Consider the following 23886-nt stretch of genomic DNA (forward strand, 5'->3'; position numbering starts at 1 on the left):
CTTAGGAGGAACTGTTTTGTTTGCTGGCTTCTAAAGGAATCATTGACTTTTCTAGGGAATCTGCTTTAACTGAAAGAGCTCAGCAGATGTTTAGTATTCATTCTTTTTTCCCTTGTCTGTGTACAGGCTCCTTCATGATGGTGAACAGCTCTGGACGGGCATCCAGGCAGAAAGCTCACTTACTTTTGCCCACGTTGAAGGAAAATGACACACATTGCATCGATTTCCATTATTACTTGTCCAGCAGAGATCGTTCGAGTCCTGGCTCTCTGAATGTCTACGTGAAAGTGAACGGAGGACCACAGGGCAATCCCATATGGAATGTCTCAGGGGTTGTAACAGAAGGATGGGTGAAGGCAGAGCTTGCCATCAGTACTTTCTGGCCGCATTTTTATCAGGTATGAGTTCACAGTATTTCTCTGTCTGTTTCCATTGAGTGTCTGGCTGGGTGTGAGCTATGAGCTGTTGTTAGCAATAAGTCTTCTGAAAATTAAATACAGCTTTTTTTCCCCGCTTTTTTTTTTTTTTTGCATCAGATAGAGTTTTCATATGACAGTTTTATAGCAAGAGATGATAGAGACATCTTGACTTAACTCTTCTCACCCTTTTTCTTTACATATGTTCTCAGGTCACAGAGGAAAAGCTGGGCAGGTGAAGTAAATTATTGGAAAGTTAGAACCCACTTATGTATCATGAAATATGCATGTAAACGGACTTGGATTGGCACTTCCCATGCACACAATGGACTCATATACTCCTTGTTAAGCAGTGAAGACATGAGAACTCTTATCTTCTGATTTTTATCGTTTTACATTCAAGGGAAAAAAAACAGTGCCTGGGAGGTAATTGCACCCTACACCTTGCAGGAAAAGGAGAAATACATATTATAGTGTAAGAAAAAAGAGCATGAGTGAGATGGGAATTACAGTAAAAGAAACTATGAAAAGGCATTGAATGCTCTACGGATAGAAAACAGTAGGAAGAAAAGCTTTTCTTTTTTTTTTTTAAATAACTGGGTAGTAGGTCTGTAAAATCTGAGCTAAAGTAGAACACTTTAATGTTCTGCCTCCAAAAAGGAGCCAAGGATTTCAGCAGAATAGATAAGAGCACACTGTACAGGGTGAAGGGGAATATGGGATAAAGAGATGCAAATGCACTGGAAGTGGTGTTTTAAGGGCTGTGCACAACTTGTCACTCGCTCTGAAATCATATTAAAGTGATCGATACTACTTTCATATTAACATCAACCAGAATCTGCTTCGTAGTAGGTGCTGTACAGAGAGAACAGAAATGATCTTTCACCCAGGTAATCAGTGCTTGAAAAACCTGGAAAAGACAGTCTGATCTCAAACTACGAGATCCAACTGTTAGATATACCAATACCAGACTTCCTGAACCTCATTACATCTTTTGCAAGTTTTTTTAGAGGTCAGGTTTGCTTTTCCCGAGGAAGAAAATCCTTTAAATCAAAGAAGAATTTTGCACCGCTGTGCAAAAACGAAGAGCCTAAAGGCAGCAGTGACTGCCTGGGAGTGGTTCCTGCCCAGAAAATGCAAATGTTCTCTCTCTTTTTCTCTCCCTCTCCTGAGCCTCACCTTTATGATGGATAAAGTTCTAATTTCCCTCTGCTAAAGTATGGCTCTTAAAATGTTGTCAGGGATCTGATAGTCTGCTCTGTCCTTGGTCCCTAATTTTGTCCATTGGTTTCTGCAATCTAGTGACTCTCTATGTTTAAGGAAAAAAAGAAAAAAAGAAAGAAAACTTTAAGCTCTCAAAAGTGGGGGGGAAATGCAATCATGGAATTTTATCAAAATTACTGTTGGTTACATCGTAACACTTGTGGCTGAAGGAGTCCAGAGGTGGCATGGTGATAAAAGCTTCTGTGTACCGATGCCTGGGGAACGTCTCATTGACACTCACAATCCAGATTATGCTGTGAGAGTGTTGTTTGTCAACTTTAAATCAAAACTGCACGCCCGGAGAACAGTTTGTGCAGAAGAGGCCTGAATGGATATTCTGTATTTCAAAAGTACAAGGTAACACAGGGGGGAAAAAAGTATTTCTCCTAAATAATGAAATCTACGTCAAGAAAAATGTTTATTTTCTTAATACCCAACAATTACACCATCAGTAATTGCTGTGTGCATTGAGAAATCTGAAGCCAACTGCCCAGGATGCAAGGTATTGACAAGTGCCCAGAGCTTTGGAGGTGTGAGTAGCAGCAAACCAGTGCTAGGCCTATTGCCAGAGGGTCGTGGTTTGGGTCTGGCAATTCTGCACAAGGGTTGTATGAGTCACCTACATCCAGAAGCACTCTGCTGAGGTATTAATGTGATGGTGGTAGAGGTTTATCAGCTCTGCCCATGAGTTAGTTGTGCCTGGATTCCCAGTCTGCGAGCGTTTGTAGTGTAGTGAGAAAAATCTATAATAGCTCTAGGAGAAAGGTAAGACGTGTGCTCTTGAATTACTGCATGCCACGAGGATTAACTTAGTCCCAGAATGCACTGAGCACAGCACTACAGTCTGCCAGGAAGGGGTGTTTTGATGTACTGATCCTGTGTACTGTATTGATCCATGCCTGAAGAAGTCTGTCGTACCACGACAGATGAGCCACGCTACATCACTAACACAGACATTGCTGGTAGATAGCAGCAGTGAAATGTGGGTTTGTTTATGGGTAAGGAAACATGAAATGAATCTTGGTATTTGCAGTTCTCAGGAGCATTTAAGAATGTTGAAGAGCCAAACTTTGCATTTGCGAATTATATTAATTTCTGAGAACTTCCAAAAATGTTAAGTATTAAACACTTGTTCTTCAGCCCAGGTGCTTCTGCTCTGCCCACTCTGACAGGGCTGAAGTGGTGCAAAACTGTATAAAAGGGTGAGAACAGTGTGGAAATCTGAACTGAGAAATAAAGAGATCTGAGAGTAGAGTTAAAAAGGTAATAAAATAGCTGTCCAAACAAAGCAGTGTGAATTGAGACCCTCTGCTCTTGTCAGTGATTTTGGCAGCAATGTGAAGATTAAATCCATGGTCTTTTTAGAAGCTGACACAGCTGCTACCGACTCAAGGTTTAGGTTATTTTGTGCTCTGTGAACTGTGTCACTAATTAACAGAGGTCAGTCCGCTATGTGTTTGTTTTTACCTCAAAGAAGCGGGGAATTATTCTTTCCAAGTTCTTGGCTTTCAGGAAATTGAGGTAGTAATTCAGCAAAGCTTGTAACTTCTCAGCTATAAGATAAGCAAAGTAAAGTTTGGTGGCTATGAAGGCGCAGTTTAATCCTAGTCTGAAGGGAGTCACAGTAATTGCTGTGTGACCTTAGCAGTAAGTGCCGTGTTTATCATGAATGAATTTTCATTTATCAAATAAATTGTCATTTCCATACTGAGGACATGCATTCTATTCCTTGTTTATACAGTCCTTAGAAAGTATTCTTGAACACAGGAAACATTTATTGATGGTTTGATCATCTTCCAGATATTTGCTACCTCCTCTTATCCTTCGGACAACCTATTTTTTGCCCACCTTCATCTGCTGCAGAACTCTGTTTATATTGCTAGCACCTGAGCTTTTCTTACTTTGTTTTTTCCCCTTTATTTCTTTATTCTACCTGTTTTTATCATGGCATTTTTCTAAAGGGCTTATTTCAGGAGTGCTCCCACTTGGAATGCTTTGAACTGAGGGAGTAGATCTTAAGATATCATGGGAATATAAGTAGAAACTAAATTATGGAAGCCCAAATGCAAAGCAAAATGATTAATGGCAACCTGATTATGAAGTACATGCTGCTCCACTTTTGTAGCTTGAGCTGTGGTGGTCGGCATTCAAAAAGCTGAATCTTTTGTTGAGTTACATCTTCCAATGGAGGAGATGAAGAAAAGGCTCAATAGTGACAGGCTAGGAATGCCAAATTTTATTTAAAGTGGGAATAGCAGTGTTGAAGACTGGCTTTTAGTAGTTAACAAACTTAATGGTGTTCCGGTAATGATTTTGATAGTCACGAATTATCCTGCAAAAACAGTGGCTGCTGCAGTAGTAGTAACTGTGCCAGCTGAACACATTAATTAGCTTTGTCCTTGTAAACTTTACAGCATTTAATACTGTTTTTTTCCTGAATTTTATTTTGCTTATTTGGCAATAGTTAATTAGTTTGAATTTTACCAGTCTCCCAGAGTCCCCTTGCCCTGCCCCAAACTCTTTGCACACAGTATTTGTATTGTACTTATAGAACACTTCAAATCAGATGTAATTGCACACGTGTGTAATTGGTTTCTTTGCTCTTCCAAATGGAAGCAGTACATAGTTCTCACTAATCCTAATTAATATTGCTCTTTTTGTTATCTGTGTCAAGTTGATTTTCTGTCTTTGACATGTGTCTTCATGCTGTATTGCATAGGTACCCCTTTGTTATTAATGATAAAATGCTTTGAATGTATCAGACATTGGAATAGGAGTGGAATGTGGTGACTGGCCAAATGACTAGTGCAGTTCTTTCTAAGAAAACCTTTTCTTTGTATTTCAGGTGATATTTGAATCTGTCTCTTTGAAAGGACATCCAGGGTACATAGCTGTGGATGAAGTCAGAGTTCTTGCCCATCCATGCAGTGAGTATTCTTTGTTCTTCTAACCGTCTCAATGCGTTAAATACCAGGCTTTGCAGTCTATAATACTGGGCTTGGCAGTCTTAAGTTGTGACTTATCCAATAGTGCCAACTGTAAAATCTCTTCTGTTTTGGTATCCCCCAAAACAACTAAAGGCAGCCAGCCTTGTGCAATTAAATAACTTGACAATTTGTGCAAAAGGCAAAGGTGCTCTGATTCGGTCACTTGTGCCAGGATGTTTGTGGAAGTTTCTCATTGTAGAAGAGTCACAAGAACATAAAACTCTGTTTTGTTGTTTCGGAATTGTTCTGCTGTAGGAAAAGATCTAAATGTTTCTGATAATGTCCTGCGTGGTTAACTTAAGGAAATAAGACAAATTGGTTCGATATATAAAGTAGTAAAATAAGAAAAGACATATCCTAAAGGTATCTCTCAAAAGAAAGGTTTTTGATTCTGCATGAGTTATTTAATAAATAAATCTCATTTAGACTTACACAGCAACGAAAACTAATGCAGGTTCTTTACACTGTTCAGAAATATTTGTTCTGTTTCTCCTACCTTAGCTGTACTATGCCCAGCTTACATTTTTCCAGCATAGAAAGACATTAAGCCTCTACATTTGTGTGCGCACTTCTTTGGTTTCTCTGTGCATCTACTGAGAGGCTCAAGGACTTTTGTATCCCTACACTGTGTATGGAGCATACAGATTTTTAACAGCTTTCATGTTCATTGATGAGTTTAGACATATCTCTTTAAAATATAGTATTTTTAAAAAGTAATCCATAATAAATTAATGTATTTTAGTGCTTGAATTATTAATTGTTATGTAGCAGATTAAATTGAATTTATGGGTGATACTTTGGCTTATTATATTTAGGTTTGTTTATAACTTTGATGCTGTAGTATTTCCAGGTGGCCTGATGTCCTTTGGGAAGGTAGCCCACCACCCCCATCAGGTTGGAGCTTTAACAGCCCCTTTCACTGGTTCTTAGTTTCAGTAAATGAGCAGCAGCTCTTCCAAACAAAATTCTGTGGGTGAGGTTCACCCATTTTATTTCAAAGAATAGCAACCATTCGCAATGTGAGGTACATGGCTCTGCTCAAGTTTAACAGGACATTTCTGATAACTGCAGTATGGTTAATTGCAGTTTAACTGAATTATATTTGTATTTACCATGTGCTTGTTCCTCGGGCCTTTGGGTGTATTTACTTCATTAAGAAATACTTACAATCTGTGTTGACCAGATGTTGCTGATAACTGGCAGCCTCCAAAAAAATCCCCCAAATGATGTGTATGCATTCCAAAGCATGTTTGGTGGTGACTGATCCCTTTACTGGGAAAGAGGCCACAGAACCAACTGTGAGGCAAAGACAAGAAGGTTATGGGATTAAAAAATATATAGCAACCCCAAATCCTGCTTGGTGAATTATTAAAACTGATGTTTAAAACTCCATCTCCAAGTACATGCAGGTTCCTCTGGAAAATTAAATGCAATCTTGGTGACCCAAAGCTGGAATTACTCAGACTATATCCAGTGCATTTGAAATCAGTTGGCAACCTGCAGTGTGTGCAGGTCCCTACAAGCTATGAGTTCTCTGCAGTCTTTGCAAATACTTCTGTCTGATTCCCAGTGTTGTCTTTGCTGTTCAGTAGTGACACTGTACAGACTAACTTTGCCCCTCGGGTTCATTTTACAATTGTTAAAACTCAAAGCACAGGAATGAGGAAGCTTCTGATTGAGCCTGAATGGCACTTGAAATTATTGGTGTTATGTTTTAGTTTTGAGGCTGGTGTGGCTATATGTGCCTGATTTGGAGCTCACTCATACCTGAACATAGGCAGAAGTCACTCCTAAATAGCCTGCAAGCAGCACATAGTACTTGCTTTGCTGCCTGTCACCCAGAGGTGGTTTACCAGTTGGCTTTGACACGCTGCTCTGACCCCTAGAAAGCACGATAGTACAGAATCCCTGCACTTTGCTTGAGTTGTCAGCAAACTGGGCATATGGAGAATGTGGCAGAGGAATTAGATAAAAACCTCTGACGTAGCATGCAGGCAAGGGTTTTCTGTTCATGTGCCTGTAGTAGACAACCATCTATTTGCCAGGCTTCCTGCACACACATGCCTACATCTTCTGAACCTATTTAATTCCAATAGAAAAATGTAGGTTAGTTTGTGCTCTGAAAATATGTAATTCCTTGGCTACTTATATCCAAAAGGTAAAGATGAAGTTGAAAAATGCTGACCCTTACTGTATTAGAAGGCTGTTGTGTGTCCTACTCTGAGAGTATTTGGTTGGTGCACAAACTTCCTTCTGAAGCCCAGCAAGCACAAAGCTAATCAGATGATCTTTTTCTGCTGTCACAAAATATGTTGGTGATATCAGCATTTGGATGTTGGTGGTTTAGTGTTGAACGAATACTGAATTTATTGTCATCAAAAAGCAGATATTGGCGTTATTAACCAGTGCAGCAATCCAACACTTATCAGTAATATCAATGTTTCATTTAATATCAGTGATTTTATATCAGCGGCATTGTTACTCCACAGTTACAGGATGTATTTGATAGTCAATACAATTGAAAGGAGAAAATTCTTTATACAAATTTGTTTTGGCCAGCCACACTTGACAACCTCAATTTCATTTCATTTTGCCCTTGGTAGAGCCACAGTTTCCTAAAGAGAAAAAATGTTCTCAGTTACTCTTAATAGAAGGGAGTAACAAATTGCTTTGGTGACCATGAAAGATCTGTAAGATCCCCTTGCTCTGCACCAAGTAGCTCAGTACTGAGGGACAGCTTTATTTTGCTAAATCTCTTTGTCAGGAGTAGGATGACTTGCTTTGTTCTGATATCTGTGTTGGTGTAACACAATCGCTGCCTTGCTCTACCCTTCCTATTCTTTGCATTTCTTGTTAGGAAAAGCACCTCATTTCTTACGGCTTCAGAATGTGGAGGTTAATGTGGGACAGAATGCGACATTCCAGTGCATTGCCGGGGGGAAGTGGTCCCAGCATGACAAACTCTGGCTTCAGGTAAAGTGATGCAATTTTTTCAAGTAAAATAAATAGACAGAGGACAGCAGGGTGGTGGGGCAAATGTTTATCATCAAAATCCTTTGAGAACTGCCTTGAGTTGTTTCCAGATCAGAATTCAAGATGATAAAATGCAGAACTGTGCTTCAGAAGATGGAAAAAGTGGCCAGCAAAATGTTAGTTCTAAACATACATCTTCAGACCTGTAAGCACTCCTTCATAAAAAAGAAAAGGCAGAACAGGTGCAATAATCCCTCCCTTCTGCTTAATTTTTGGTCTTCTTTCCTTTTGCCCTCCAAAAATATTGTTGACAAAGGCTGAGGGAAGTATGTTGAGATGAAAACATTCCTTAAGGTATGTTATAAAAGGACAAAGCCAGTTTGTACTCATTTTGTTTCTTCCTCCCAGTTTCCGTTGGCTTTTGCTCTGCATTGGCTCTATATTGATAGCAGAATGTTCCTCTGGTTGCTCACTAAATGACCAAAGAGTTCCTTCTATTTGTGTCTATTTTCATTCTACTGGTTGGACTTCAAAAACTGTGTTGTGCTATTCACGTAGTGACAAACTTAAGTGATTTTCAGTTCTGGAGTTAGAAATGGAGCTTTTAGCAAACTGGAAGGGTGGAGTGCTGTTTGCCAGTGAAGGACAAAGTTATTACTTGTGCCCTTTGGAGTACTTGGCTCTGTGGAGTTCCAGCATTGCCATATTCTATACTAGAGTTCTTCTGGAGACTTTGAAGATAGTTGAGTTGAAAATTGTTTGAAATTGGTAATCACAGCCTGAACCTCTGATTAATCAGCTGAGGCAAATGTTAGGTCAGCTGTGGGAGCACAGGTGAGACTAATTTAGCTGTGGTCCCAGAAGGGGTGGAGCTTGACTCCACCTCCTCTAGACCTCATTTAAGGGCTGACCACCACTGAGGCAGTATCTCTTGGAGATTGCTCCCTGGTGGAGGTTGCTTCAGCATTTCCCAGCGAAGGCATCCATATTAGTGAGTTTTTCCTCATAAATAACCTTCTGAATATCTGTTACCATCTTTGTATCGTTCCACCTTGCACTAGTCTAAATACTCAGGCAAGAATCAGTTTACTAATGGTGTAAACAAAAATTAATACCGGGAAAAAGATTGTGTTGGTGAGAAATGTGGTTGGCGTTCTGTAAAAATAACAGTCATTCTAACTGTACATTATTAAAGCTGTTATCTTAAAATATACCTTTTAGCCTGAAAATTATTGGCCTATGTTGTACTTTTAGCATTAACAGAAACATATTTTGGCTTATTCTATATCTTTTTTTGAATTATTTCTGTGAAATCTTTCCACGGAAAGATTATATGTGTGTGAAAAAACTTCTGATCTGAAGCACTGTGAACCTTTTTTCCAAAGAGAAGAAGGGATTTGGGAGGAAATCATCATTGGTAGGGGGATCCTGGTTTCCATTCTTTTAAACTGGAGGATTTAATGAAAACAGCCTTGGAAATACTTCCCAAAATTGATTACTGGAAACTGGCACAATGACTCTGTGTTTTCCATTGAGGTTTCTAATAAAATAGACCAACTGAGCAAGTTCAGGTGTTTATGCTGATTTCCAGTTAATTCATCATCTGTCACTTTTCCAGTTGGGAAAATGCTGCATGGCATTGGTGGAGAAAGATTTATTGGGGATTGCTGGACATATAAACATTGCTGTTCATCCAAGCAATGTATTTAAATTGTTCTGGAAACAAAGTTTTATGCCTGAAAATGACAGGTTTATAAAATCTGTTCACTTATAGTATTTTCACAGGAGTACAAAATGCATTCATTTGTAGTATTTTCATGTCCTGGATAAGCTTCTGGATATACCCAGTACAAATAGTCTTAGCTGTCACTCTCCAGGCTTTTCAGTATACATAACACATCAAACGCACAAAAATATGTCAGAATTTAAGTAGATACAAAAAACTTAAATATATAAGAACATTTAAGCCCACTACTTCATAAAACCCAGAAAGCCTGTAAATTTTTCAGGGACGTTACCAGCTGTCTTTTCCTGAATGAATTGTACTCGTACAAAATCTAACCTAGTGAAGGTCTGAGCAGTTTTAAGAGTAACGAAGAGTGAATAATTTGTGTGCCTTTGTGATGTGAGTTGTTTTCATCTGTCTCCACAGCAGTGGAATGGGAGGGACACAGCATTAATGGTTACTCGAGTCGTCAACCACAGGCGTTTCTCTGCTACCGTCAGCGTTGCTGACACTTCGCAGCGCAGCATCAGCAAATACCGGTGTGTCATTCGCTCAGATGGAGGATCTGGAGTTTCAAATTATGCAGAACTAATAGTGAAAGGTAAGTTGTATTAATACAGCAACTTGGTGTTAGTTGAGCGTTTCCTCCTGTGTCAACTGTGTGTAAAATTTGACGTCCTATTGGGCCTTTCTTTCTTTCAATCCTATTAGATTCAAGTAGGAAAAATGGGTAAAAGTGACATGAATTTCAATCATTTTCTTAAAACAAGTATTTGAATCAAAGCTTTATCTGAATACAGCCTTCTTCATGAGCTCTTGAAGTAATGTATGGTAGCTGTGGATAATTTTAATGCAGTCAGCAGAATAGTTTATCTGTCAGTCAGCTTTATCTGGCTTGCTTTACATTTCATCAGACACAAATAATCCTATGGTAGTGTTGCATGTCAGAAGAGTCTGTTCAAGACTGTTGGGTGCAGGTGATCTGGAATGATTCTGTTGATGTCCTGAAGCACACAGTACAGATATCAGTAGCTCTTAATGGAAGCTGGAGGTTTCAGCTCTCTTATTAACTGTGATTCAGGAGGTGATGCTGTGCCTGACACGTGCAAGGTGGTATTTGCTTAAGAACATCCATGATGCACGGAATGAAATGCTATTTACTGCGCTGCTTTATTAATGTTACCCAAGCTGCACCACAAGGATGCTCACTGTGTCTTAGGAGAACAAACCAGAAGGTGACAGTCTCCCCTTAGACTGCTTTAGTGTCTATTGAAGGCAATACTGATGTGGGTGGAAGGAATCTTCTCAGAGAATATAGTTTTATTGATCAAAACTTTTGTACGTTATGGAGATAGAGGACTGTTGGAGACATGAGATCACTTTGTTCTACTGTAGTACTTTTTTAGCAACTTTTTCTGTCACTTAGCACTAGCACCTTCACAATGTTTTAAATATCCAATGTTGTAGATATTCAGGCTACACTGATCATGAAGAGAATGTTCAGATTAGGTGCGAAATGATTTTAATTCCCACCAAATTATCTACTATCTCACTTGTTAGAGGAGTTAACTTATGATTAAAATGAAATCGAGTTGCCAAAAGCAGCATATTGGTACTGTAAAATTGTTAAGTAGAGGGAAGGCAGTCTTCCAGAGCAACCAATATTAGAGTATGCAGAGTTGGGCATGTGCCTGACACTTTCATGTTTAACAGTATGAGGAGGAGAAAAATAGAAGAGTGAGTTGTAAATGTGAATGGCTGGACATCCAACATGATGGACATTGGTAGACTCACTGCTGAATTACCCAGGCAGACACCTAGGCAGAGAAACTTGAGGAGAGGAATATTGTTATGGGAAGGCACACTCCTCTGCTCTGTGCTGCTGTATTAGTAAGCAGGCAAAGTTAAGTGGTTCATTTGAGGTTAGCTTGATGCAGCACTGTGAAACACTGGGATTGCATAGATGAGTACTTCTAGTCTGGCTAATTTTAGCGTGGGTAATAGCAAATTCGCAACACATATATACAGACTGAAATGAAAGCAAATTGGAATTGTTTAATTCTGAAGAGATGTTTATTGAATTGCAGTAATGTACTTGGGTATACATTAAATTAGTCTGTAATTGAAGTTCTGCTCAATTGATAGTCCTGTCCCTAAACCTACTAAATCCAAGCTAATTCTTTGCCTCACATGCTTTTTCCCAGTTAGCTGAACATAAAATCATGTAGGATTTTTTCAACAAAGGTCAAGGTTGAAAAAACTATCTATATATCTTTCTCATGTGAAGATCTGTTTGCTTCCCTTAGCCGTAAGATATTTTATTACAGCAATGAGAAAGTGATTTACAGTTCTTGATGCTGCATAATTTAGTAGACACAGATTGAGGAATCTTTATTTGAAATACATTTACTACCTCAACACTTGAAATTGGAACCGTAGATACTTCTTTCAGCAAATAAACCAGTGATATTAAACACAAACCAGCCCCTTCGGTTGTCATACGTGACTATGTGGACATTATATTTCCAATACTGAGAATGCTAGAGAACTGCCACTGCAGAGCTGTTCACTGTCTGTGCAAATACCTTCTGTAAGTGGCAGTAAATCTATTCTTCTCTTTGCACTTCAGAATCGTAATCACAAAGCCTGCAAAACCCATCATTTCCATCTGCACACCTTACCATCCTTTGGTGCTCCTCTGGAAAATAGCTCTCCTCTATTTCTTAACTTTCACAGTCTCTCATACAGTAATTTTGTGTAGGGCAGGCTTCGAGTATCCTAGAGCTTCTACATCTTGCTGTACTGATCGCATGCAGATGGAATGCTTCTAGTCCGTAATTTTCTTTTAAGTAAAAGCTGCATGGCAGTTATCCATATTCTGAAATAAATGCATATTTTGCTTGTGTAAAGATTGTTTAAAATACTACAAAACTGTCCAGGATCTGAACACGTGAGATCTGTATTAATGATACAATTCGAGTGTCCTTCCAGAAAGCCTCTTACTTCATGTGGGAGTGTGAATAACATTTTAAACTGTGCGTGTGTTTGTATTGGCAAGTTGTTTGCGATTTATTTTTCTGATCCATTTCAGGTAGTTTGAGTGCCCAAATTAATGAGTGGTAGAAATTATTAACTTCTTTTTTCTTGAACCTGTTTGTTTTTGCAGTCTTGGCTCACCAGCAGGTCTTTTGAGATCATTTTATTGCTACCTGATGATTTTTATGAGATCTGTTCTATGCTGCCACAACAGGAGTTGCAGTATGCGACAAAACCCCTTTACAGACCTCTCAGGATATGTTCTTTTTCCCTTCAGTTTTGCCTTTGTTGATTTTTATAGTGTTTGATTACTCAACACAGATGTAAGACAGTCTGTTCCTTAGCTGAGTGGCTTTCTGTCATCCATGTGATGTTTGGGACAGCTCATCTGTTTATCAGTCACTTTTTTCTTGAGGTTTTCAGACATGAAGCTGATACTTGCAATGATGCCAGAGGGAGAGGTGGGTTGTTGTTTTTTTCCCCAGTGTTGCTTACTGTTTTTTCTCTAATTCTTTTCTGGTCTGATGCCTGTCAAGACAACAAATAACAATAAATAATTATGCATTAAGACAAAATACCTATGTATGTGGTTAAGTTGCTTCAGTATTAAATATATAGAGATATACCTTGCAAATTCACTATTAAAAATTATGAAGTAGACAACCTCTACCTGCATTTTGACCAGTCTCAGTATGTACCATTGGAGTTGTATCCAGAGTAGTTTCAATTAATTATTAAGCTTCAGGAAGAACTATTAGGAAAAAGAACTTTCCAAAGCCTAAAAAAAATAAGAAATAAAGATATGTCTCGCACATCTGATCCAGGCTGGATCTGGCCATAGAGATGTTGCATCAGGCCCTCCATAGGTCTGCTTGGGTGAAACAAGTGGGAGTGTAGATATGAAAGTATATTATATGGCATTATGCATGTACTGCAGATTAGAGCTTGCATCTGGACTGAAAATACAATTGACTTCAATGTACTTCCTTAGGATGACATTGTTATGGGGGCCTGTAGTGACAGGATGAGCAGAAATTGCCCTCTTCCAGTTTAAAGCTGATTTAGATGTGATATCAGGGAGAAATTCCTTACTGCGAGGCTGGTGAGACACTGGCACAGGTTGCCCATTGAGGCTGTGGATGCCCCTTCCCTGCCGTCATTCAGGGCCAGGCTGGATGGGGCTGAGCAACCTGGGCTTAGAGGGAGGTGTCCCTGCCTACAGCAGGGGGTTGGAAGGAGGTGATCTTAAAGGTCCCTTCCAACCCATTCTTTGATTCTGTGACCATAAACTCCATAGTCTTTCACTTCATATTCATCCACAGTACATGTATAATTTTGTACCTTAGGATACTGGTATGAAAAGTACTCATTAAATGTATCATAATACCCTTGCCATCACAAGATAATATAGCAACTATTGCCATAACAGTACTCAGATCCCTGGGCTGGGGGTACTGATAAGAATAGTAGCAATGTTGCAGTCATCTTCTTTTGCCTGAGAGTAGCTGGAAGATCCTAACCTGGCCCCTCACTTGGAGCCATTTAGGTGAGAAACTCATCTATGGTCGGAAATAAATGCTTTTTAGATTTCACTGTTAAAATATTTTTTTATAGTGTGCAGAAATTCAGATAGGAATTTTCGTGCCTCACGGCTATTAATCGGGCTCATCCAGGTTGTGAAAGTTGCTGAGTAGATTTGAATTCACCTTGAATTAATCAAGGTCCTGCACGTTATCACTTTATGAACAGGGAAGCATCTCTCGTTGGCACTGTCAGCGGTATCAGGAAAGCTGTGATGGGGAGGGCTTTCCTCAGGCTTCATGCTCTCACACTCTCATGTTCTCTCTTTGCCTTTTTACACAACTGGATTGTCTGCAGAGTTAATGTGTGCAGCACCAGGAGAAGTTAAGTGTAGATTTGATCGGGTGTGTGTTAATGTTGCTCTTTTGGATTACCACAGAGTGTATGTGTGGATGGTGAACCATTTGTGAAGGTTATGAAATTAGTGAACATGAGAAACTGACATTGTGGTTGCGGGGTGCCTGAAGAAGCTGCTGCCATTCCTTTATTCCTCTGTAGTCACAGTGATGTAGGGAATGCAATGCTCCAAACCCTGGTGTTCAAATCTGGCTAATAATTACTCGAACTCTTCACTCTGTTTTAATCATCTAGTTTGGTGTTGTCCAATAGCTATTGCTTTAACTCAGATCTAATCATTGGATGTCTGTGTGCTGAGAAAAGGGGAGATGAGATTTTGAACACTCATTCCCTCTCACTGAGAGCTTTGCTTCCTCTCACTCTGCCTTAATAGCTTTTGGAGGAGGGGAGAGCGCTGAGGACAAAGCCGTTGTTTCATAGAAATAGGCAGTTAGAAAGAATGATACGTGTTATTTCAAAAGAAAATATTTCCTTCTCCTTCTGTTTAACCTCCAAAATAGAACTGGAAATGAAGCCTTTCTTGGGAGCTGATTGATAGACATACATGATATTATAGACTGGATCCATTTTTCAGAGCTGCACTGTGCAATGTGGACTTGCAGTCGTGTTGCCATGTTTGTATTCCTTGTTTTCAGTGTTTACGTTAGCCAAGGATGTGTGAATTAGAATGGGTGTTTCCGGGAAGAATACAAAGCTACAGCTGTGATACAAGGACATTTCCTAAGCTAATTGTTGACAGTTCAGGTCTCCAATTTCTTTTCTTTCTGCCATAGCTCTTCAATTTCTAAGCTAAGCAAGCAGAGATTGCTGTATGAACTTTATCTTCATTGTAGGCACTTGGGAAATGAATACAACTTTCCTGTCACAGCACTGACTTGAGTTTCAGGAACTATCAGTGTTGTGCATATAGGAAAGAAATTGGAGATTGGGATGGGGGGAAGGCTGGGCGTTGGAGGGGGGGGGTGGAGGTTGGTGGTGTTTGATTTGTTTGTTTTCCTCCTAGAGATGCATTAAGGAGTTATGTTTTAATCCTGACTGAGCATGGTAGACAAGTAGGCATGGGATTGAGTTCCTTAGGATTGTTCTTAATATGCATGTTTCTAAGCGTGATGCTCATGATGTATAAAGTTCTTAACTGAATACAAGATAAAAATGCAATAACAAGTAGAAAAAAAAAGAATACAAAACAATCTTTTTGAAGTGAAGGAGCTTGAGTAAATCCTTGTGCTTTCTGAGTGTGGTTACCTGCAGCCTCCCTGATGTATCTCGGGAACCGGTTGTGATGGTGCAGGGAGCAGACGGCTCATGTGAGCTGTGGTTCTGCTGGCTGAAAGCCATGGGGCAAGCAGTCCTCACCAGTCTTAGGCAGAGAGAGCTGTTACAGCTTTGTAGGAGCAAGGAGGCTTCTCCCAGGGTTATCATCTTCTCTCTCTCTAGAAGAGGACTCTAGAAATAGCTAGGAATGATTAACTTAGTAAAAAGCTTGTTTGTTTTTAGTTTTGTTTCTTTAAATCTTTCCTCTCAACTTGACCTGAGTAACTGCAAGATTTGTTGTGGGAAGAAGCCTTCTTGCTGCTTTTAAGTAAGATAATGTTATGAATGTATTGAATGTATGAAATAATTGTGCCCTGTCCTATACCCTCTTACCTGCCTCTACCAAACAGAGGAGAGGAAATCTCCAAAGAGCAAAAGTAATGAAAGGAAAAGCATTGCTGTGTGATAGACTTTGTCATCTCACTAGACTGCCCTGGCATTCCTTGACTTTTCCATCAGCTATTCATGTAGACCTGCATATTTCTATATAACCTTATTCTTCTACCTGCTGTTCTGAGAAGTGTCTCCCCACATCAGACAAATACAAAGGATAAAGTGGGAATCGAAGTAAATAAATGAGCTGTTTAATCATAACAATTTCAATCTTAGTATGTTAAAATTGCCAAAACAATTTACATAAGGTTTTGGTCTTCAGATAAAAGATGTGGTCCAAAAGTTGGTGGAAATAATATGTTGTTTTTTGGTTAGTGTTCCAGTAAACATCTACCTATTAGCTTCCTATTGTAGAGAAAGCTCCCAACAAACAGTTCAGCTGGTAGAAGGAGGAAGCTTGCAAGAACAAATGAATGTGTTTCAGTCTGCCTAGGATTACACTCATGCTTGAAAAGTACAGACAAGGTAATTTCGTATATTTCATGCTGCCTTACATCGTGGAGGAAGATAGCAGTAATGCAATTTTCAAGTATCTATTGCTGCTGGGGCGTACAGCGTATTAACTTATGTTGAGGGACTTTCACTGCTGGAGGCTTCTGTTGTTCTGTAGTATTCATATGACAGTCTGTAGTCTTGCTAATACCAATTCTCATTTGTTTATTTTTAAAGGGATGGGAGGGGTAGCAGTTACTTGGCCAGTGTTGTTTATTGTCCCCATTAGCTTTCTTGCTTGGTGGCTAAAATATAGTCAAAATACAAAATTGTCCCTTTGTTAATTGTTCTGCAATCTATGCTGCTGTTTCTAGTAGGGTTTGATCCTGCTGGGTTATGCCTGTAGTTGATATTTGGCAGTCAGAACACACAGCCCTCTCCGTGCCCATTTAAAATCATCAGAAAAGTTGAAGGCAGCTGCAAAGAAATTAATTCAGGAGTGCTGCTATCGGAAGGAAAAAAAGCATCAAATGCTAAGGAGATATCTTAAAAGCCTTTGCTAGCTGGAAACGTTCTTGCAGTTAGGATAGCTTGGCAACTCAGACGATCAGATGTACACCATGCAAAATGTATCTGGAACTTTCCATTGTTCTTTGTTTCTTTCCAAGGTACGGTGTTTTCTAACAGCTGATTGCTTGTGATGCTCATATGATATTACAATTCAAAATGACGCCCCCCCACCCACCTTATGACTCAACTATGAAATTTAGCAGAAGGTTTGAGTCACATGCGTCGTTAACTGTCTCTCTTCCACTCATCTTTCTTCTGCCTCTTTAATTGTAGGGAAGTTATTAATGAACTTTCAAACCTCTTGGCAAATGGAACCTAGAACTATTCTTAATTTGCCCATGCTGTGGTTACAATCCTGTTAAGTGCTTTTAATTCAAGAGAAGGCACTTGAAGTACCATCTGTCATTGTACTGGATATTGGTGAGGAGTCTGGTATGATTAGGAGACCTTTGACACTTGTTAGATATAATTGGTGGATATGAGCTGTTATCTCCGCAGGAAGGATATCCTTTCTACATCAAAATATCTTTTCTGTTGCAGGAGGGGGGAAAAAAAGCCCAAAATTGTAGTGCTATACTTAATATGAAATGTGGGCAAAGATTCATTAGATTTCTCAGTGTGCAATGGTCATTATTAATAAGAGAACCTGTCAGAGTAAACTGGCAAAACAGCACGGATTCCATTTATATGTGAGAAATGGTTGAATTTCAAATGAAGGGAGTAAACTCATTCTATTGGGATGCAGGTGCCTCAGATCATGATGACTGGAGATTGTAGGAAGTTTGTGGTGCTAGACACACAGAGTGTAAGGAAGCATAGTTACTGAGCTCTTTCAGGAATGCAGTAGTTACTGCAGCTAATAGGCTTGCTGCAAAAGTATTACATTTGCTACTGGACAACTGAATGAAGTCAGGTGTGCTGAATGGAGGCCCTTCAGCCAGCTTCTGTTAGATATTGAGGGAAACAGGGCTTTTAAAGTTCACACAGTATTTGCCTCTGAATGATGGAGCTGAACTGCTTTGCATTCAAAGCCGGCAGAACTGAACTCCAGGGAGAAGCTGGGTGTTGGTTACGTTAACATTCGCCCTATCCAAATGAAAAGATTAAAGAGCATTTTTCAGCGTTAGGGAAGGAATGCTCACTCTGCAGTCAGCTCCCACTCAGCTTCGAGATTATTGGAGGTAGGAAAATATCCGAAGTTGCAGTTTTGCATTTAGATTTTGCAGTCCCACTTCTTCCCCCCTGCTCCACTGAGGAATTTATCTGAGCCAATGATTTCCCAGCATCCATGGTAGCTGTCAGGTGAGGAAATGCAGATCCCAGATGATCACCAACAAACCCCAAAACCTGTTGTGATGCTTTTCAGCTTTGATCTGATGTGTTAATCTTCTGCCATGATAAATATCACCACTTGTTGCCCTCCTTTACTGGTGCTGGGATGCTTTGCTCACTTCACATCCTTCCTGTTACTTCTGCCCTGCTGTGACTTTGAGAGATGCCTTCAGATGTAGGGGCAGAAACCTGCTGAGCAGCAGTTAAGTAGTGTGATTGCAGCAAGCCCTGCCTCTATTGTAATCCTTAGCCTATGGATTTGAGGGCAGAAAAAAAAAACAAACATCAACATAATATGAAGTTTCTTGGCTTTGTACAGACTAGACCTATCTCTCTACAGGTGAGATTTCCCTCCCGAGCATCTCTCACTTCTCTTTCTCGGCAGGAAACTTTCTATCAGTGCACGTTTGTATGTGAGGAGGATGCAAATAGCTGCACGACTTAGGCTCTCTCTCTTTGGATCCTATAAATCAGTCTTTGCGTGTGCTTTACTGTCCTATTTATGAGCCTGCAGCTAATACTGAATCACATGGCAGACTACAACTTACAAACTGCTTGTTCCCTCAGCAGGATACAGACACAAATTAAAATGGAAAAGGGTTGAATTGCTTATTTCTTTAATTCTCTCTTTTGTTTCTGCTGTTTCTAAGTTTCTGACTGGCCCCTGTGAGCAGTGCTGAGAAGATCTTATTCCCTCTTACTTGGCATTATGGTATTATTCAGTCCTTTGTTCCAAACTCAGTATTTCTCAGTATTTTCCATGGTTTTGAGGCTGGAATTCTCAATATAAGCACTTTTGTGTTTCCTCTTGCATTTTCTTTTGCCATCACTCTACTACTTAGTCTTCCACATACCTTTGTCTACTTGTTGAGCCTTGCCAAATTGCTTACTTCTGCTTCCTTGTGTGTGTTATGGATGAACTTCTCTCAAGTCTCAGCAAGGAACCTTAAGCATTGGTAGAGGCAAGCACTTGGGCAATGGAATTACTGCTTACCCCTGGGTAAGGGCTTCCACAGTGATGCTCCCAAGAACTACAGGAAGACACAAAAAGCATCAGCTGAGAACAGCATAAGAGCATGAAAAAGTAATTCTGAAGTTTAAAACTGTACAGTTGGTGATGTGTTCTGGGAGACAATTATTTCAAGTGGTTTGTGTACACTAAATCAGCAGCCTTCCGTATTTACTGCATTTACGGCTGTATGCTGTACGATCTGTTTATAAGTAAAAAAGTAAGGTGTCTATCCTTAGTGAATCCACTGCACATCTCTGTGTCAGTTCTTATGCTTTTATATGCACCTGCTGCTTCTCTTTCCTGTTAGCTGCTCTCAAGAGGAGCAACTCAAATGACAGGCCATAATGTTATCCACTCATTGACTTGTCTGTCCACATCAAAATGTTTTGCTGCAGACAAGGTGATAATTTCCCTTACATCAGTCAAACTTCTGTCAGTAAGATCAGACAAATGTCCCTCTGGTTGCTGCAAGGTATATTTATCCTGTTTCCAGTCTGAACAAAGAAAGGAGCAGTAGGTAATTCTGGTGGAACGGAATAGAGCAAATTACTGATAATTGACAAGTAAGACACTTGAGTTGCTAGGGTTACTCCAGAATAGGAGAGGTTTATGTATAATTACAACAGTTCAGTTCCTTGCGTGGGACTGCACTATTGATTCCCCTTGCTTTAGATATGTTTGTGAGAAAAGCAAAAGAGAAAAGCCAGTGTATTTCAAAACAAGTAGTGAGAGTGTTGTACACAAAATGTTCTTTCATTTTGGCTCCTCCATTAAACTGAAATTCCTTGGGCACTAAGCTCAAGAGTTCAGAGTGTCATTTGTAAGGTTACGGTCTTCTATACGTTCTTTCTCTTGCCATTTGTGTCCAACAAGCCAAGAGTCCAGACAGTTACATCACAAATTGAGAGGAGAGTTCAGTTAGTAGTTGGATGTGTGAGGTGTTTATATCTTTGGGGACAAATGAGTCAACTTTTCTGATCAAACTATGATTTGATAGTGTTCTACATCAAAATGTGTAGAAAAAAATAAACAAAACCCAAATAACAGATTAGTAGAAAGCGTGAGAGAATCTAACTTAAAACATAACTATTGATTGTTCCATGTGTTCTTATTGTCCCATCTGCTGTTGCAGAATCTGTCATGATTTAATCATCTTAAAAGTTCATTTTTAGGATAGAGATGTCTTAGTCATATATATCTGTCAAGTCTTGACTATGTGGGCAATTCTGGGATTCACCAGTGACTCTCTTCAGTTGTTTTCTCTTGAATATTACATAGTGGTTATTTGAAAAAGATGTAATATCTGGAGACCTACACTGCTGTTTTTTTGTGTTCTTTTTAATTTTATGTTTTCTGATGCTTTATATATGTCTGGTCTGGGTGGCAGCTCTGTTTACTAATACTGCTTCCAAATTGATTCATGTCACCAGACGTGCACCACATTTCCTGTGCCTTTTGATGCTTGAAGGGAAAAACGTGTTCTACGTACACAGCAGTGAATCAGTTTGGGTATTTACTCTTGTAAATAGATGGAGACAGGAGACAAGCTTTCGCCAAACTCAAAGGCAGTGGATCTGGTGGTATTTATAATTCTAGGAAGCTTTCAAACAGGAATGTGATGGTTGGCTGACAATGGATGGCATCCAGTCTGCCAAAGCTGAGTTATCTGAACTTGAGCAGATCTTTCTCTCAATGGCTTCAAAGGCATCTGCCTTTCAGGGTGAACTGTGTAAGAGACTGAGGCACTTGTTCTCCAAGGCCATTTCATTAGATGACTGGAATTCATCCTCAGGATAGCTATACTTGTACAAGTTAATGTGCATATCATTTCGAAAGCGGCTGTAGCTTTAGGCACAGCAGGCTTAAAATAATCTCTGTAGTTAGGACAGTGGATGCCATCATACTGGAGTACAAGCACAAGTACAGATCTCACTCCACATTGTGTCACACGTGCAAAAGTAAGCATTTACCATATTGCAAATCTAAGCCTATATTTGTTAACATGCATGCAAAAATGAACCCAGGGGACTTTAAGATGATGTCTAACTAAATGATTGTGCTTGGGGCCCTGAGGCTAATGGCATAAAATGTGGCAGTGCATTAAGATCACTTAGCTGAAATAGCACCTCAAACAATTTATATGTTAAATGAGTTGTCACATATCTTGCTGGGATCTGCAGCCCTCTTTTCATTATATGCATTAATATATTCCTGTTTGGAACCATCCTTTTTTTTAGGGGGGGGAGGAGGGGGGGGGATGAGGGGGGGTGGAAAAAAGGGAGTATTCAATAAAACCCCACTGGGTTCAATTTTCAAGAAAATTAACAAATGCCAACTTAATTAGTGTAATAAAATTGTGAAGGATGGGGTGTGGTTAATATTGCATGAAATACGTATCCAAGAAGAAAAAGCAAATGGATTTTTGTAGGAATGCATGTTTGGATCCATCTGCAGTTTATAATAGATGTTTTGTTCAGATCTACACAACAGAAAGTTGAATTAGTGTAGCAGGTGTACGTTTTTTGTTTAAATACACTGATTGGCACCTGCTTGCCCCTGCATCCCCTCCTCTGCTCTTATTAATGATCAGTATCCTGTTAGAGTGAGAAAATTCACTTTTCATTCAGTTATATACAATTCATTTGCACTGACAATTGTTTTGAGATGGAACATACTTCAGCAGATTTGAGCAGCATTGCTAGTCAGTGCCCACAGTCTGTAGTTGTGGTGGTTGTCCTTAGCTCTGTGGGGCTTTATATGCACTTAAATCCATACTTTCTTCTCTTATTCTTCTGAATGTCTGCTACGACCACAGCATTCTGAGTTACTTATTGTCCTCCTCTATCTGTCCTCCATCACCTCATTTTTCTTATTTCACTCCTTCAGTCCTGTCCTTGCCTCCTAATCAGGAAAACACACCTTTAACCTGTTGCTAATGCCCTTAGAAAACAATGATGCTGTTTGGATCTTTGCATAGACATGCTATGGTCTGTATCAAGGGAAAAGAAGTTTTTCTCCTGTTCCCAGACACAACTTGGAAGGAAACGTACTTAAATCATCTCTGTCACACGTGTTTCTGTGAAGCAGGAGGGCAAAACATGATACCTTCTAGATTAATACTGCTGTTAGTCAAGGTCGTTGTATCATCCATCAAGAGGCTAATCCTGCTGGGTAGGAAGGTTTGAATTTTCCAAGTCTTTCCAAGTGAAAGGCAAGCAGACCATTAGCATAGTGCCTGGGATATCTCTGTTCACATCAGTTATAGGCAATTAGTGTTTTATTTTCCAACTGAATAAACAATTTCAAATATAATTAGTCAACAGAATGTCTTTCCTGTTCTTTAAATGCAGCCTTAGGGAGTGTTGGTTTCAAGCAGGTTAAAGTTCTTATTAGATCAGCTGGAATGTTGTAACAAGATTTATTTTGGTGCTGTATGGTAGAAAAGAAAAAAATCACTGAGAACAGCTTTTTCTTTGTGACTTTTTAGGAGAGAAAAAAAAGCCTACAGGAAATACTGCTGCCACTTGTTTCAGATAGGACTTTTAGGGACTTGAGATAGAACTTTTAGGGCTGTGAATGTCCTTGCAAGATCTGGGAAACCCATTCCAGAGATTATTTCACTCTCCAAGGAAGTGTTTGTTGATCCCTATTGTGGGCCACACAAATGGGAAGGAATGCCATGTACCCACTGAAATAAAATAATAACACTTTTACATTGGTTGTAAATTGCAGATATAATCATGCGTCCTTTTCCGTTATCTGGAAGCAGTGTGTTCCTTTAAAAGCTTACTAATTTTATTTTAGAAAGGGAACATAAGTATCTGACTCACTCTCTCATTCGTCTGCCGTAGAAAATGCCTTCTCTTCAGTATTCAAGGCATCTAACAATACTTATTCACGTGCCTCTTGTTTCTTTAATAACTAAATAAGCATTTCTGAATAAGTACCATTAAACCAATTAGCACAAACATCTATTGTATTGTTGTCGATAAAGGAATAGCCTGTATTTACTCTTTCTGATTCAACCCTTCCTCAATTAATAAATATCTTCTGAGGAGTCCGTGCTAGTAAATCTCCTTTGACCTCTCTCTTCTGCTGTACCAAGGCCATGTGTAAGCGCTTCCTTGGGAAAGGAGTTTAGTTCTTACTCTATGTAAGCTAAATAAGCATCACTGAGTTTGAGTTACCTCACAGCCTGTGGCTGTTTTCCTGTGCCCACTCCCAGGTTTGGGTGGCATATTGGCTCTGGTTTCTCATCTTCGTTTAGTGTGATGGAAGACCCCAAAGTCATCCATTGGACATGGCTGCTCATACTCTGCTCCCTGCGTGCTTGATGTCACCCACCTGTCTGACTACGTATTGCTCGTCATGCCCAATGAGTTTTATGAGTTTTTACATACATCCAGAAAGCCATCTTTTCCTATTAATGCAATTTATATCAATGTGTATGAAATAATAATATTTTGTATAATTTTGCTCACTTATAGTTACACC

At 39.5% G+C, this 23886-nt stretch overlaps 1 protein-coding gene across 7 annotated transcripts in view; it reads left to right on the plus strand.

The window, feature by feature from the left end:
- LOC146754891 (receptor-type tyrosine-protein phosphatase T-like) overlaps window positions 1-23886 on the plus strand; it is a 272501-nt gene that overhangs the window by 173539 nt on the left and 75076 nt on the right. For 6 of the 7 annotated variants that reach the window (XM_085526637.1, XM_085526638.1, XM_085526633.1 and 3 more), the window contains 4 exons: window positions 127-398; window positions 4525-4606; window positions 7524-7639; window positions 9792-9966. In XM_085526637.1, the coding sequence (XP_085382763.1) occupies window positions 127-398; window positions 4525-4606; window positions 7524-7639; window positions 9792-9966 (645 nt within the window). Of the gene's footprint in view, window positions 1-126; window positions 399-4524; window positions 4607-7523; window positions 7640-9791; window positions 9967-23886 lie in introns of those variants that run through there. The other variant, XM_085526639.1, reaches the window with a different exon arrangement.

Source organism: Coturnix japonica, chromosome 37 (assembly GCF_054131305.1).
Source record: "Coturnix japonica strain WE chromosome 37, WE-NBRP24, whole genome shotgun sequence".
In the NCBI taxonomy this organism is placed as follows: domain Eukaryota; kingdom Metazoa; phylum Chordata; class Aves; order Galliformes; family Phasianidae; genus Coturnix; species Coturnix japonica.